This window comes from Pyxicephalus adspersus, chromosome 8 (genome assembly GCF_032062135.1).
Source record: "Pyxicephalus adspersus chromosome 8, UCB_Pads_2.0, whole genome shotgun sequence".
Classification (NCBI taxonomy): Eukaryota; Metazoa; Chordata; class Amphibia; order Anura; family Pyxicephalidae; genus Pyxicephalus; species Pyxicephalus adspersus.
Genome location: NC_092865.1, coordinates 38,520,916 through 38,538,508, shown reverse-complemented (window position 1 = coordinate 38,538,508; position 17,593 = coordinate 38,520,916). Strand labels below are relative to the sequence as shown.

The 17,593-nt window shown below is 37.2% G+C and overlaps 1 protein-coding gene across 2 annotated transcripts in view; it reads left to right on the top strand.

Annotated features, from left to right (window-relative positions):
- The window catches only part of LOC140336755 (complement factor H-related protein 1-like), a 74,951-nt gene that overhangs the window by 19,855 nt on the left and 37,503 nt on the right, over positions 1–17,593 (top strand). For both annotated transcript variants that reach the window (XM_072420100.1, XM_072420099.1), the window contains exon 5: positions 62–244. In XM_072420100.1, the coding sequence (XP_072276201.1) occupies positions 62–244 (183 nt within the window). The remainder of the gene's footprint in view (positions 1–61; positions 245–17,593) is intronic.

Here is a 17,593-nt window from a genome sequence, read left to right as displayed (position 1 = left end):
TCTCTATATATATATATATATATATATATATATATATAAAAATTTGCTTTATTCTTTAAAGGAATTGGACAGACATGCAGTGCACCACCAGTAGTTCAACATGGAGACATCACAGATATAAAACGACTGAGCTATCCATCAGGTGGTTCTGTAAGATATAAGTGTGAAAATAATTATCAACTTGAAGGGAAAGAAATCATATTGTGTAGAGATGGAGAATGGGAAAAGGAGCCAGTCTGCAGAGGTACAGTCATTGTGATTATTCTCAGAATTATTACAGTTTTTTCTAGCACATTTTTAACTTTTGCAATGCGTATAAAATATGTACCACTTGGGGATTTTAATGGCTTATTTTAATAGAAACGTTGACAGTGGTTTATTTGTTTATTTTACTAATTTACTTTTTTTACTTATGAACAATTAATTACATAATAATATTTGATTTGACACACCTAATCAACACTGGTACATACTAATTTTATCCAAAATCATCAAATTAGCTAAATTAGGGTCACCTTTGTATAGGCATGTAGTTTCAAGTCACTATAACATAAATGGCATAAAACGCACCAATTACTTCTTTGAATACATTTAACCCAAAAATTAGGAAAACTAAGAAAGTAACAAGCATTATTAATTGAGACTATAAGAATATGCATACAACAAATGTTGATTAGGTCATTCACCACAGTGTTGCAGCTTTATAGTACAGTGGCAAAAGAAAATCATTGTTTGCCAAAGAAAAGGTTTGCCAAAAAAAAAGGTTTTATGAACTAATACCAAAATTAGGCTTTTTGGCCCATAGGCTAACATCTTGGTGTTAGCAGCATCATCATGTGTGATTTTTCTCTGTAGTGCGCTCTAGAAGGCTAGTAAGAAAAACATTAACTAAAAATTATCTCATATCTCAAGCCATAAGAAAATTTGTGGCTCGTCACAAAAAATAGTTGCTTATGTAGTGTGCAAACTGATAGAGTTTGATATATTTGGTAAACACAAATGGGGAAAAACTGTGTCCAAAACTCATGGATTTATGCACTAACTTAGAACTGTAATGCCTGCCAAAGTGCATTTACAAAACACTAACTTTAAAACTCTATATGCTTATAGCATGATTTTTTGTGGTTTACAAGAGTTCAGGGATCCGCTTTCCTATCACACATTGACAGACTGCTGGCATAAACTACAACTAACCAAAGCCACAAGAAAAATGCCTGGTCCCTAAAAGAATCAATGTTTTCAGATGCCTTTACATGTCTATCTATGTACAACAGCAAGAATATATCAGAAATAGTAGCCTCCCCAATATATTTCCCATAATCACCCTAATGGACTTCCAATAAAAATGGCAATCAAAAGCTTGGTAATTCCAGCTAGAATAAGAATTGACTTGTGTATTCTTGCCCATAATATGAACTCCTCTTCTTTTAACTGGTCCAAGTTGGATGGAGCTAAAAAATATCTGAACACACATTTAACGCTCAAGCCATTTAGCTGAATACCTGAGTTGCGGATGCATGGAAAATTTCTGGTTCCCATATAGATAAACTTCCTGAGTGCCTTGTCCAAGATTGCCATGAGACAGAGACAAAAAGTACTACTGTACAAGGCCTGACCAATGTATGGGACCTAATCTCAGCTACCACAACCAATAGGGGCCCCGAGTCAGCCTGCCCCACCCACCCATGTCCCTAGCTGTGTACTGGAAAGCTTGTCCCACTCATTGCTGGTATATGAGAGTAGAAACAGGAGAGTGGGGAAAGGCTATCCACATTTACTGTTTCTAGTCATGTGACATTCCCTCCCCCAACCAATCGCAGAGACGGGTATCTGTATTAAAGTCTGCAAAAAGGGTCTGTGCTAAGTTTGACTTTGGGGTCTGTTACTAAAATCTGACATGGTGGTCTGTACAGAGGCCTTCAATGGGGGTCTGTACTAAGGTCTGCACTGAAAGTCTGCCTAGAAGTCTGAACTGTGTTCTGTCACTGAGGTTACAATTGGGGCCTGTATTGAAGTCTGTAATGACTTCTGGCAATGAATGACTGCAATGAAGTCTGGCTGCTGGAGAGGAACCCCACTGGGGGGACGGATGGGCCAGAGCCGTGGACCACATTCCCCACAAGTCCCAGGCTCAGGGATGTGGGCAGGTAGTGTTTCTACAGTGGCCAGGTTCTGGCATTATGATGTCACTAAAAGGTCACTTTCAATGTAATAATTTATGCCCAATTATGATTTGCTGTCCGAATTCACTCCTTGAAACCAGACAATCTTGAATTCACTGATTCACTGATATATTTTTACTCTTCTTTGGCCACAGATCCCATAGACTTTAATAGGAAATAATTGCAAATGCTTAAAAGTGCTTGTTCAGGTGTTTACAAATGCATTGTGGGTGAAATCCCCACCTAATGTTGAAAACCAGACTCTTTAACAGACTTGTGACCATCCTAGAAATGAATGGGGTATGGAGCATGTGTGCTCCTCTCCTGTTCATAAAATGCCCTCCAGAATTTGGTTTGCCAAAAAAGAAAAGGAGCAAAAAGCATGTGGCCTTTTAACAAAAACTGAACCCCTGCCTGCCCCCAATGGTAGCAAGAGACATCATTGGGGGAGAGGGCCTCTTCACCACAATATGACCCCTGTGCTGTGAAAGTATGCAGGTTGGGGAGCTTACTTGAAATTTGGAAGCCCCCTTTAATAAGGGGCCCCCATATGTCCCCAATTGTATAGGGTGCCTAAAACTCACAACTGGTAAAAGAGCCAAAAAATTTTCGGAATTGTCTTATGTCAGACATCTAATATTCTGCCCTAATTGACTTCAATTGTAAAAGAAAAAGTTCCAATGTTGTGTGTAATTATTGATCCTTATGTAAAGTCTCAAGCTCAGACAAAACTAAACATAGGGTCAAAAACATTGCTCTGATATTTACACCTGAACAGTTGTACTAAAAATGTAAAAAACAGAAGCATCAATTAGCAAAAAAAAGGAAAAAGGAGAGGGACTTTTAAGGCAAATATTATCAATAATAAAAGCAATTTTAACCCCCCTAGCGTTCTAATTCTGTAATTTTTTGATGCAAAAAGTGATCCTATTTTTTTTTGCATAGAAATTTTTGTTTATATTGTCTAGGGGGGTTAATAAATATTAAATTTTAAAACAAAGCTAACTATACAGACTGTACAAAACAGCATTCCATAGAAATGAGATCATGGAATTCGACACGTTTCGTGGAATTATCCACCTCCTCAAGAGGAGTACAATGGAACAATATTTACATTTGTTTATATACTAAATATACATACCCAAAAAGAAAACACCATAACATCATTTCAAAAATACAGATTAATACTTACTAGTTACATGTTTCATGAATTACTTGCCTCACATTGAATAGTACAAAACAATGGATAAAACATCAGATAGGGTAGGCAGGAAAAGTCCCCACTCCGTGGGGCTCCTACATGATTTCAGAAAAACAGGAAAACAGCCCAATATATTGAACTCATCATTTTTTATCTTTAAATAAACATTCACCATTTACAAACATTGTAAAAAGAGGAATAACCATGATCTCAACATGTCTATGGAATGCTGTTCTGTACAGTCTGCATATTATTATTATTATTATTATTATTATTAATAAACAGGATTTATATATCGCCAACATATTACGCAGCGCTGTACATTAAATAGGGATTGCAAATGACAGACTAATACAGACAGTGATACAGGAGGAGAGAACCCTGCCCCGAAGAGCTTACAATCTAGTAGGTGGGGGAATTTCACACACAATAGGATGGGAGATATGTAGTGCTGGGAAGTAGTGGTGGTTTCAGAAAACAGAAGAAGACGGGTAGGCAAGTTTGAAAAAACGGGTTTTGAGCGCTCTTTTAAATGAGCAGAAAGTAGAAGCAAGCCGAATAGGATGAGGAAGACCATTCCAGAGACTGGGGGCAGCTCTAGAGAAGTCTTGTATCCGTGCGTGTGATGAGGTTTATGAGTGAGGAAGTCATTAGTAGGTCATTGGAGGAGCGGAGAGAGCGGCAGGGGGAGTATTTTCCAGGTGAGAAAGGTAAGTGGGACAATAACTGTGTTGGGATTTGAAGGCAAAGCACAGGAGCTTAAATTTGATTCTAAGGTGAAATGGAAGCCAATGGAGAGAACTACAAAGAGATGCAGCATAAGAGGAGCGGAGGGAAGGATGGATGAGTCTGGCTGCAGCATTCATGATAGATTGTAGAGGAGAGAGTCGGGTTAGTAGAATGCCAGAGAGAAGGATGTTACAGTAGTCCAGACGGGAGATGAAAAGAGCGTGTACAAGGAGTTTGGTGGTCTTAGGGGACAGGTAGGGGCGGATTTTTGAGATGATTCGTAGGTGAAAGTGACAGGACCTGGAAATGTTCTGAATATGGGTGGGTAAATGAGAGGGCCAAGTCAAGGGTGACACCAAGAGAACGTGCCTGAGGGGAGGGCCGAATAACAGTGTTGTTAACAGTTAGATATATGTCAGGGGGAGATTTGGATTTTGAGGGGGGGGGGGTGATGAGGAGTTCTGTTTTATCCAGGTTGAGTTTCAGGAATCGGTCAGACATCCATGATGAGATGGCTGACAAACAGCATGAGACCATATCCAGGACTGAGGGAGACAGGTCAGGGGTGGACAGATAAATTTGAGTGTCATCAGAATACAGATGGTACTATAAGCTACAGCATACAGATGGTACAAAGGATGATATGAGACTACCAAGAGAGGAGGTGTACAGAGAAAAGAGGACCGGTCCAAGAACAGACCCTTGGGGAACACCAACAGGGATGAGAGTGGGGGAGGAGGAATTACCATTTAAAGAAACATCAAAGGAGCGGTCAGACAGATAGGAAGCAAACCAAGAGAGAGCAGTGTCACCGATACCAATGGAGTGCATGATTTGTATTAGAAGGGGGTGATCAACAGGAGCACAGACAGAGAAATAAGGAGAGTGAAAGAGCAGAGAAACAATGGGTTATCAGACTGGGAAGTGCAGGGAGTGGTGCCAACAAAGAGAGATCAGGATGAATAATACATTTTACAGATAATTGGGAACCATATGCATACAATAAACAAGTGGCAAACTGATGTCCAGGAGAAGCAGTCCAATATTATGGGTTCAAGTGAGGCTTGTAAACTAGCTGGGTTCCGGGAGTGCAGGATGGTGATTCAGACAAAGAGATGGTTTGATGAAATACCAGTTTAGAATGGCAGCATCAGCCGAGGATGTGTTGGAGTCCAGGTGGATAAATCAGTCCAAAGGTGGAAGGTAGAAGTTGCAGAGTACAATTATATGTCCAAATCTGTTCCAATTCCTGTGTCAATTCCCTGGTTTAATTCCCATTGCACTTATAATTTGGGCACTTGAGATTTGGGCATGTGACCAGGGTCCCAACATGACCTTGCCTGTTGTTTAAATAGAAGTGCATTGGGTTCTGATCATGGATGGACTGATCAGAGTAACAAGGGATTTGGGATATCGGATGCATAAATAGTTAGCTTTGTTTTCAACATTAAAATTTATTAAAGTTGCTTTTATTATTGATAATATTTGCTTTAAAAGTCCCTATCTTTTTTCCCTTTTTTGCTAATTGATGATATTCACTTCTTGGATTGTGGCAATGTCAAAAACATTCAACAGACTTTGATGTTTATTTTTCAAAAAATAGAAGCAGGCAGGTTCCTTATTGCAGAAGGGTCTGGCTTTTTCTTTTATTCAGCTTTTTGTATTATGATGTTTTTTCCTGAACTGTTTGGAAATGCTTGCAATTACTGTTTTTGTGTGTGTGTTTGGCAATTATTATTATCTACCATAATATGATAAAGAAAGAATAGGTTCTCTTTCATGTTTTTATTGTAGCCTTTGGCCCCATAGGAACATTTTCCTCTAACTTCCTGCTTTGGTGACAGGATTCAGAGGAACAGGAAGTAATGGGAAATCTCTTCAATTGGATCATATACAGCAATACAATTCGTTTTTATTATTATGAGAAAAGGTTTATATTCATGCCTGCACCCTTCTGTACCAGTGGCTGCCTATCTAATTTGTTTCTTGTGTGTCACTAGGGTGTCAATGTGACACACCGTCGGGGGAACGTCACCGTCTCCAGTAGAGCCTTATACAACATTAAAACAGCATTAATACAGCATGAAAAAGGTGTACCCACCCCATTCTATAAAAAATGAGTCCTTAAGACACGCCATTCTATTGCTAAGCACTCATCTGCTAAACATCTTACAGGGTCTGATCTGTATCTATCTAGCTTTAGTTTTCTTGTTGATGATGGGTTGTGTCCTGCCCTATGATGATGCTGGAAAAATATTAGGGGGGAATCCAAAGGCTCTGAAACCTTTGTTGGCTTATTTCTTTTAATCACTAAGAATAGAAACAGTTCCAATAGATACTGTGTTTAATGAAGATGGAACAGTTTATTATAAATGGACAAAATTAGTTTTTTTTAAGCTGTTTAGATTGTTCACTTAGCCCAGTAAATTATCACTTAGCAAATGCTATTTCACTTAGCTTTGTGAATGAGGTGAAGTTCTTATAATTAATTAAAATGTGCAAGCAAAATCTGTTTTTTTTTTTACATTTCTTTGCATGCGGATGGCTATTTTTTGCAACATACATTTTTAGCATATTCACTTTAATATGTAAATTAGGCCTGGTTGAACCACTAGCTTTCATTAATTATGTACAACCTTTGTTGGGACTATTATCCTAGAAAAGCTATTTTTTATTTAAAAGATTCCCAGTGCTAGGAACAAATCATTACTGCGACACTTCCTTTATACTAGACTACAGGTAGTCCCTGGGTTACATACGAGATAAGAACTGTAGGGTTGTTCTTAAGTTGAATTTGTATGTAAGTCGAAACAGGTAAATTATTTTATTAAATGCAAATAGAAGAGATGTTTGTCTCAACATATTATTAGGCAGTGTGATGTCAGTTACTGTAGTGTGAGTTAATCACAAAAACAAAACTTTATGCAGAAAGATCTCAGTCCCTAGGATCACCCACAACCTCAGCTGTGTTTAGCAAAATACTTCCTCTACAGGTCATGCAAACCGCTAGCCTACCCCCTCCATGCCTCGGCCCTGCACACGAGAGAGCCGAGCACACGAGAGGGAAGCCCCGTTCGTATCTTTGAGCCGTCTGTATGTTGGATATCCTTAACCCGGGGACGACCTGTACATATCAAGACCTCATAAATTGACCACATCATGTTCTTTTTAAATACCGGCTCACGCACAACTATCCCATTTACCAACTAACCTTCTAGGGGTCCTAAAAAAAATGCTTAATATCGGGTACAAATACGATCCCTGCACATTTTTACTACTTGCTTTTTCTGTTTTAACATCTGTCGCAGCCATTTCATGGGAATGTCTGGGACCATAGTTGACCCCCCTGAAGAATCTTTAACTTAAATGTGGATATATTACACTTTGGATATATTACACTTGACAAAACTACATTTTAATATTTCCTTAATATTATTAAATATTCCATAGTATATATAATTAGATGTGAGAAGCTTTAGACCAACTTTATGTTTTTTACCAGTATTAGTTTTCTAATGTTTGTATAAGTGAATTGTTTTTTTAGGCTTGGGGTATGCTCTACAGGGTTTTATGCTGTGTCAACACTACACTACATTCTAGTAAATAGAATGTATATCTTGCAGAGTGATACTTAGTTTTATTAGATAAACAGTCTAAGCTTCTTTAGTAACTCAATTTAAATGATACCAGTTTGGGTCTTGCATAAAAGTTTTAAAGTACAAAATAGAATGTTACATTACCTGAAGCCCCCAAAGGGCCAAACTTCTGTTAACCCATAATATAGAAGACCTGCAAGAAAGCAGTGGACAGCACAGTTCATCATGTTATACCCAGATATTTTAAAATATTTCTTAGCTAAAACAATTGAGGTGGTACGTATTTTTTGCTTGGCTAGTATAATTTTTGAGGAACCATAATGCTCAGCTGGAACAGTGAAAATTATCTTTGTAATATTGTAGTAGTGTTACATTGGGCATTGTGCTGCACATGTGTGTCTGTGCTTGGGAGCAACGCTTATGAGCAAATTCTAATTTTTTAAATAATTCCCTATATCAGTATGATCTGTATGTTTTTTTTTCTTTTCATTTGATTGAATTAATCATAAATGGGATGTAGCTGCACGCATTTTTTTTAAAGTCATTAAAGTGTATCTTTCCAGACACAAGCACCACACATTTCACTTTAGAAGGCTGCTATTATTCCACTCAAGAAAGAAAGGAGGATAATCCTTCAGATAACATTTTTTAGTTTGTTGTAAATTGGAATGTTTGTTACATCCATGAACTATAGCAGCAAACACATTTTTAGGGATGATAAATATAAATATAGTGTATGGCTTCAATATATGTTCACAAATGTATGTAATGTATGTAATTGATGCAAGAGATGACATAATCCTAACACTACTTTTAGCCCCTAATAAATTCCTGTCAAATAAATGTTCATTTCTATTTTCTTTAATTTTTGGAATGCATGTGTACTGTGTTTGAACTATAAATCATTGTATTAAAAAAAAGTTATTAAAAAAAAGAGATAACTGAAAGTCAGCCATTTGGCTCAAAAGAAATACTGATAAGGGATGTTAGGGCCAAGCATGTAACTGTAATCTGAGTAGCAACACTACTGGTAATCCTTTTATAAAGTTCCTAGTTTGTTTCCGGTGAAAACGATAATTTGCCATTTCAACATACAGTACATCAGAGAAGCATGGGCAACTGTTGTCACCCTCAGTAAATCTCCTTAGGAAATACAATGCATCCATTACTGACGTGCATGCTTTTTTACAAGATGTGCCTACAAAGAGGCTGAAAGAGGACCAACATTTACATACTTACAGTGGTCCTGTATGAATTAGTTGAATCACCAATTGATATAGTGTTATTAAATTGCTCATGTGTCAATAATTATCGGTCATAAAACAATACTTAAGCTGCGTACACACTTGCAATTTTTCTCGTTGGAAAGGATCTTTCACGATCCTTTCCAACGAGAAAAGACTGCACGATGCATGAACGATGCTGTACATACAGCACCGTTCATGCTCTATGGAGAGGGGAGGGGGAGAGCGACGGAGCGGCACCCTGCTGCGCGCTCTCCCCTTCCCTTTCATTACGATCGGTCGTCGTCCATCGTCCATGGATCCGCCAGGACGGTCGTCGGACGATGGACGACGACCGACTGTACACACGGCAGATTTTCGCCCGATAATTGGCCGATACCGATTATCGGGCGAGAAAAATTTGCCGTGTGTACGCAGCTTTAGGTGTAGCATTCAGTAAGCATAATAAATGAATAAACCATATTTTCATTTTTGTGTAGTATCTTTAAATGATTATGATTAGTGCGTTTCAGCAAATGGCACAAAAGACAATTTTGTTTATTTGTTTAAAGAAGATTAACAGAACTGAGATGCAACAAAGGATGGCAATAGGTGAAAATAAAAAGAAACTAACATTTGCTTATGGAGATTACATTGAGTGGAACATGATAGCAAACACACTAGAACAGTGTTTCCCAACCTTTTTAGCATGGGGGAACCCTTGAAAAAACTTTCTGGTCCTTAGGGAACCTCTTCAATAATTACTATAGTCACAGCTCACAGTATATTAGTGTAATGATCAGTAGGAAGAATGCCTCTTACATTGCTGGCCAGTAGGAAAAATGTCACCCTTACAAATTAGTAAATAGATCATTGTTGTCCCTTAAACTGACCAGAGAGTCACAAACTGTTTATTGCTCAAGGAGAATTGTCTAAAGATATGTATGCTAAAGACTTGCAAACACCAGCTGCTTTGGGATATTCCATGTCTCTTACACCCCCAATGCCTTTCTTTTATTTCCAGCAATAAAAATCAGATGGTGGGATCTCTGGCCTCTGCACCCAAACTACAAGAAACATTTTGGTATTTTACCCATTTCAATTTAAATGCTTCCATTCGTTAAGCCCTAACACTGAACCCAAACAGCTTAATGCTGTTTTTAAACCTTGTAAACCTGTGGGTGTAGATCTAACTCTACTCCCAGTCCTTAATAGCTATTTAAAAATACAGTCCCAATCTGTATAATAATACCTGTATTAACTATTAATAAAGAGAATTATTTGAATGTATAATTCTTCAGGGATTTAAATAGTCCATTTCATAACTAGCCAATATATTCCACAAATAAAATCTAAAAAAAATATTTTTCTGTTTCAAATACTAGCTGTATGTTTATTAAAATTATAAATGTAGGTTAGGCAAACACTGTCTGCTATAGGAAGAGAAAATGTATATGCACAAAGTCGCTCAACATTATTTGCAGACTCGACTAGTATTTAGATCATTAGGTCAACATTACCGGCAACAGGCTTTTTTAGATGAACAATGGCAATCTCAAATTTCTCTCAAAGATTTACTAGTTAAAGCGGACCCATCGCCAGAAATATAAATAATTGCAGAAATCAAAAGTATTAGTATATTACAGCCCAAAAACCATTAAAACAGAAGCTTTAAAAGACAATTTTTGGTTTTAGCACTTGTTCTCTTAAGGTAGAGATTCTGCAACTTAGGAAGAGCTAATAAGATTCTTGATTCACATGATTCTGTGGAAATCGCGCTGACTGAAAATGTCACATTTCTGATTCAAATAGTTAAGTGTGGGATCTAAAAATGTATCACCTCCTAAATGTATTTCTTGTGGAAGGAAGTATTTATAGATATGACTTAAACACAATTTAGATTTTTGTGATTTTAACAATGTGAACAAGAGGCACATGTGGATCATTGTTTATTGCCCTGGACAAGCATTCATTGAACTACACCTATATTTTTCTTGTTCATGGATGAGATGGTGATTTGTGTTTGTGATAATAATTTTCAAAAATCTATACAAAATGCACTTTTGCTCTGAGTAGCAATTTTGTCTTTTACCATCTGATCCTACCATCTGGCTAACTAAAGGCAAAACACTGAAAATGATGTACCTGCTGTAGCATACAGTACAACAGCTGCTACAATTATTATGCTGGGCTGTTCACTTTCCATAACAATAAACTCAAAATGCATTTTTGAATGTTTTACTTTCAGTACAAAGCTTTAATTCACTGTTCATTCATTATGTGAGACAATAAAGTTTTAGATGTTGTTAAATTAAAAACAAAGCAAACATGTAACTATGAATAAGTTAATCAGTGAAGGCTTTCAGTCATCCAGACCATTTGACATCTAGTTGACATAAATAAATGTGTGTTTAAAAATATCACTCGGTACATTCTAACATCACCCCTAACATCACTCCCCCCCTCCCCGGTGCGCTACCTTTTTTTCAATTATTAATTTTATTTATCTGGATCAAAATATTGTTTAGCTTTAAGCATTATAATTCTGGATATTATTGCTTTGGGAAAATCATCCAGTCTTTTCTTTTTATAAAGTTTATATTTGTCATTACTACATAATTTGGTTATGTAAATGTACACCATTTTTAAGGGTACTCACTCCCCTTTGGCATGTTAGTGGGTTATGCTTTGGCGATCATGACTTTAGTTCCTAACAATATTAGTGTGAACAAATATAAAACAACTTTTCTAGATTTTCAAACCTGTTAACACAGATTGATGTAGATGTTAACATCTACATTGAGGGAAAATGAAGAATTATGTTGCCTGCCATTAAGAGAAGAAAGGTAGAAATTTCTTTCATACATGCATATGTTGGAAGAATGCCCAATCCCTAATGGCACCTCTGAGGAAGAAAAGGAAGCTTCTATGACATGGGCTAGTTAGAAGATTGAGGTAGGAAGTATGTACTAAGGTTTTTTGAAAATAAAATATACTGGAGATAGGAGTTGGGGGAGGGGGGAGCAAGGGTAATCGGTTTTCCCCTGTACTGCACAATACTGAGCGAAAAATGATGACCCCATAAGAGTGTACTGCTACTTTTCTATTTATAGGCTGTGTCATGTCATAGACCAGTCATATGATTATCATTTATTAAGCTGCAGAAAAGCCTGCAAGGAAAAGACAAGGGGTGGAGGACCTGATTGTCATTTCTAGCTGGGGTGTCTGGATCAGAGCACTGGGTTGTAGAAAGCTCCAAATGCTTAGACAGGTACAAAAGAGCCCAAAAAACCTTCCTGTCCTTCGCTCCTTACTTAGCTATCAAAAAATGGTAAAGGTAACAGGTAAGTAAGCTACCATTTCTCACCTTCCCATACAAATGATGTGTCTTGCTCTATCTGCCTTCAGAATCCTTAAGTCACTGACCTGTAACAGGTTGTCACTAGTGAAATCGCTTCATCTAGATACTTCAGTACAGTTCAAAAAAATCCATTTCAACAAAGGCTAAAGAATAGTCATACATTCTAGCAAGTTACCATTTTTAGCAATAGGTCAGTCAAACTTACCTGTCTGATTACAGTTTTTTACTACCTCTCACCTTGTCTGTCCCTTCTGCAATAAAAATCCTGCCTGCACACAGTATTAATTGAACTAAAGTTCCATTTTAAAGAAGATGATTAAATGAATCAGAAAACATTTAACAGTACTTACTGGATCTTTGGTTTTTAATGAAGAAAAGCTTCAATCTTTCTTTGAAGGTGTTTTCATTCACATAAAATTCTACTTGCACTCTGAAAATAAAACATACAAATATAAAATAAACTACAGGCAATGTCTGACACACCATTTTACAAAAAATACCCAATCATGTGCAAAGGAATGCAAAAAAACATGTTTTTTTCCATGATGTTGACTAAACTTTACCTCATTGATTACGGTAAGTAAATGATCCCTTGCAGAGTGATCATTTATAAAAAAAAAAAATCAGAGAAAGAATCTTAGTTTATATTTGAATCATACCAGGAGATGGCACTGTGTCCTCATGTAAAGTGTGTAACAAACTCTTGCCATTGGATGTATGAGTTTGTTGCACATTTTATATCACAAAGCACTGTCTACTGGTGGTCAACAACCATGCACAAAATATAATTTAAAAGCAAGTGACAAATCACAACAAACCTTTGAAAAGAAGAAAAAAACATATACAGACTGAGCCCATGCTATTTTATTTTCTTTTCTTACATAAAAGTTTTAAACATAACACACCATGGATGTATTATTATAATTTGTATAAATGTGATTTTTTTGGGGCCTTTCTATGACTACGGCTTTTTTTGTGCCCTAAGTTTATTCTCAAGTCAAATAATTTTTTCTCTACTCTTAGGTAGAAATCAATACTTATATTTGTATTGGTTTATATACCGTACAGTATTCTATCTGTCAACATTTATAAACTATAGATAAATCAATACAAGCTGTGGGCTGCTGAGGGTGTTAAACACTGTAGAACACAGTTTTTTTTAACATTTTAGCATGCTTGTTCTGGGCTCTTAACTCAAAAGCAGTATGTTTTTCCTTGTGCGATTTTTTTTTTGTGTTACTATAAAATTTTAATCATCAAAGTTTCTTTGAAAAAGGTAAAATGTATAGAAGAAAGTAAACTTTGAGTTAGATGTATCCACCAGAGAATTCTGAATCATCTCAGAGGTGCCTTAAACTTATGCCGTGAACAGCTTTTAGACTAAGATATAAACATTTTTGAGACCTTTATTTTTCTCCTATATTTATAAAGCAAATACATATACAAATACAGTTGGCATTGCTTTCTGCCTCTAAAAGAGCTTGGAATCTACTTTCATTTGCTTTCATGTACTTTAAAGCTAATATGGTGCAGTTCAGGATATGGTAATGGCTTAAAGGTAATGGTAATGGTTTAAAGCCCGCTGTACTCCTTCCAGCTACCAACAGCCTCCACACAGCCCTGTTGGATCATAATGTCAAGTACCAGGCTTTCTCTGTTTGTCTGGCATTCCAGTGTAATGGTAAACTGTACTCATTCTCGTTTTATTTATATCTTAATATTTATCCTTCAGACGAGGTGGGGGTTTATCAAACACAGACAGGCTCCAGATCAGACCAGGTGCTCTATTAACCTTTTCTCCCCATTTCAATCACATTGGAATGGGGACCAGCCAATTAAGTCGATGCTCTTTTTCTTAGATTTGCAAAAAGCTTTTTTTTTTTTTTCTTTTTATAGCAAATGGGATCTGGACCCTTTTTCCTGTGCACTTTAAAAAGCTTTGTACCTGAGCCGATTATCGGGCGAGAACCATTGGACATGTGTACGTAGTTTTATTCTCCTACACAGAAGCTGTCCTATGTGATAGTATGGAAACAGCAGTTAGACTTTTCCTGGAATTTGGAGAAATGGTAGCAGACAACTTGCCACTGACATCACTATTCAGTAAACCTTATTTTCAGCTTCCCAAACATGCTCGCCGTCTATTATCATACATGCTCCCAACAGTCAGATCCTCTGTAGCAAGAGCCTGGCACATTACAACTCTGTCCTTGACAGGCATCACCCCTAAACTCAAGTGAATATCTGGGAAACTTTGTTTACACAAATGTCTACTGTTACTCCTCTTTCTGGGATCCAATTGAGCCCCCACATTCACCCTGTTCTAACCCCTCCCCTTTACCTAAATTTTTCATCCTGTTTTTCTTTTACATCACGCCCATTGTTCTAAATATAACTGGTAATTGTGTACATTACATCTATGTGGCATCATTCATTTCCTTATTCACAATCTCCTATCACTCCCAAAACCCTTTCTGGACCAACCCTGGGCAAATTTCGGCACTCCCACAAACATTCAGAATCAAAACAATTGCTGTTCGAATTGACAGCAAATCTGAGTTGAGTCATAAATCCAAGTTGGAATTATTAATTTTTAAATGGTCTTGATTTGGCCATTTAAACCTTTTATATTCATGCTATATACTTGTCAATGCAAGGTGTTCCCAGCTGCTCCTTTGTGGGATTAGCGATACAGTAAAACCAATGACTGGAGCTTTACCCAGCTGCTGTTGTCATTGTCAAGAGAGCAGCTAGAAACATTTTTCAATGAAGGCCACCTTTCACATGTTTATGGTTGCCTTACAGTTGTACATAGTGTCCATAATGCTTGCAAAACTTTTTGTCTGCATAAAAGGACAACATGTATATGTTGCCTCAGCCACCCAACCTACCCCTACGCAATCTTTGTGTCAATATCACATGGGGATTTCCTGGTAACTAGCAAAGTTTAAAATGTACGTTTATTACAAGTTGAAAATTTGCTTAATTTTATTGAAAATCATCTGATATTCACCAGATCATTCCTAATCATCTTTTTTACTTTTATATCAAGCATTTATCAAATTGTATCATTTATGAGTCAAAAACACAACACAGACACAAATCAGGCCTCTTGTCAGTTAGTATAGTGTACACAATAGTTTTTCTGTGAAAGTATGACCTCTGCACTTGTTAATCTGGACAGTAAAACAGATTTACCACTAGAAATGAGACAGAATTGCTCTCTAAACAGATGCACAATCAGGTCATATTCAGACCCATGGTGTGAGTAAGCGTTGCGGTGTAGCTCCTGGCAGCCTGCCAGTCACTCACTACCTGCACTTCTGTGCTGATTCTTAACCACCTGACCGATAAGCCCGACCTTGGTACGGGCTGAAAAAAGTTACTATTTTCGATAAGACCAAACTTTTCTCACTGTATGAAAATACAGTGAGAAAAGTACGGGTTTATCGATCACTTACCTGGTCCCGCTGCGATCGTCCATCCGTCGTGTTCCAGCGTCGTCCTCCAGCGTCGGGTGCCCTCTCCGGGAAGAAGAGGCTTCTTCTCCCTCCGTGCGATGATCCAGCGTCGATCGCAAAAAAAATACTCACCTTCTCCCCGCAGCTCCTCCAGAGACGTCTTCTGTCTTCTTTTTTCATCTGGGGAGTGCAGTGACGATCACTGGGGTTTCCCGGTGACGTTGCTGCATGCGTCGGTGCGGGCGGGAGGCGGGGCGGGAAATTTAGAATTTTGTATTGGGTTCCTTTGCATTGAACTCAATACAAAAAAGCTGTATTGAGTCCAATACAAAGAAATCCTTATATAATATATATATAATTGTATTATATATATATTATATAAGCTACTGTACATTTTTTATGTTTTATAAAAAAAAAAAATTATTATTAAATTTATAAAATTTTGGACATATTTCGGTGAGTTATGCGGTAATTCGGTGAATTATAAGTAATTATTGAGTAATTCGGTGAATTATAGCCTACAATCTAAAATAAAATAAGTTTGGAAAAAATTAGATTACCCGGCGTTCCCGTACGCGTCCCTGATGATGTCCGTGTATGTGCCCGTCGATGGGAGTCGTAGCGTGAAATTCGAATATTTTGTATTGGATTCAATACAAAGTTCTGTATCCAGTCCAATACAAAATAATACAAAATATATTTATGTGGTTTTGTCTATAGGTATGTGACGCTGGACGGTTGGACACTAGGGAGGTGTTTTAGAAAAATATATTATTATACAGTATACCGAATTATCGCATTTTCAGTATTTTTCATTTATTTATGTATTCTTAAGCTGATTTTTGTGTATTTTAATTTTATTAAAAGTATTTTTTTTTACATGATTGTGTGTTTCAAACATTTTTTATATTCATGATATCTACTAGAACCCTGTTCGGACATATTTCTGTAAGTTACAGGTCTACAATTTAAAAAAAAAAAAAATTCATTAAAACCTGTAATGCTTTTGGTACAGAAATCTAGACCTCAGTGTAACACCCAGGTGGTTAAAGAACCAGCTTTGCAGATTTGAAAGCAGGAAACAATAACAAATACTAAACAGCTCACTCTTTTTCAATATTCCATATTTTCTTTTGGCTGCCACAAGTAATGTGCTACTTGTAGTTTCTCATCCAAAGTGGCTTAATGATGTGAGGTAGCAGTTACCGCTCCACAGCCTCACCACCAGTCTGAACATAGCCTTAGGATGTGGTCAGGTTTCATTCTGTTTTAATTCTACTTTGAGGCAGATGAGGGAAGGATATATGAATTATGCTGCAAACCGTGACTGATGACACAATGATGATGTTTATAGATATGGTGCAAATGGCCTTCTTTGGCTGTTTATTGCACAATTTCTTATGACATTCTCAGATATTACTATCAGTTTTAAACTGTATACCATTACATCAGTGCAACATTAATTTAACAGCATTATAACAAGCTGCAAACAACATTTTAACAGCCTAACTCCCCTCAGGTTGCAGGTACATTAACGCCTTAACCACCATTAAACCAGGGACCTGCATTTTCATTGATATATCACTGGCTCAGGAACAATATCAACTACTCCCATAATCCCTTAACAAATGCACTCCCACTTGCTGATGAAATAACCATTTTGGAGACCCCATACCACAGATGGCTCTCCACACCCCTCCATCACCTACTCTCTCTACACACTGCCCTCAAGGACATCAAACCACCTGTGTTCTCACCGCTGACAGACCCATACCATGCCTGGCATGAAAAAGCATGAAAAACTTATTTTGAGGGAGGGAGGGAATCTTCTTCCTTGCCTACTGACTCTGTCTCACCTTC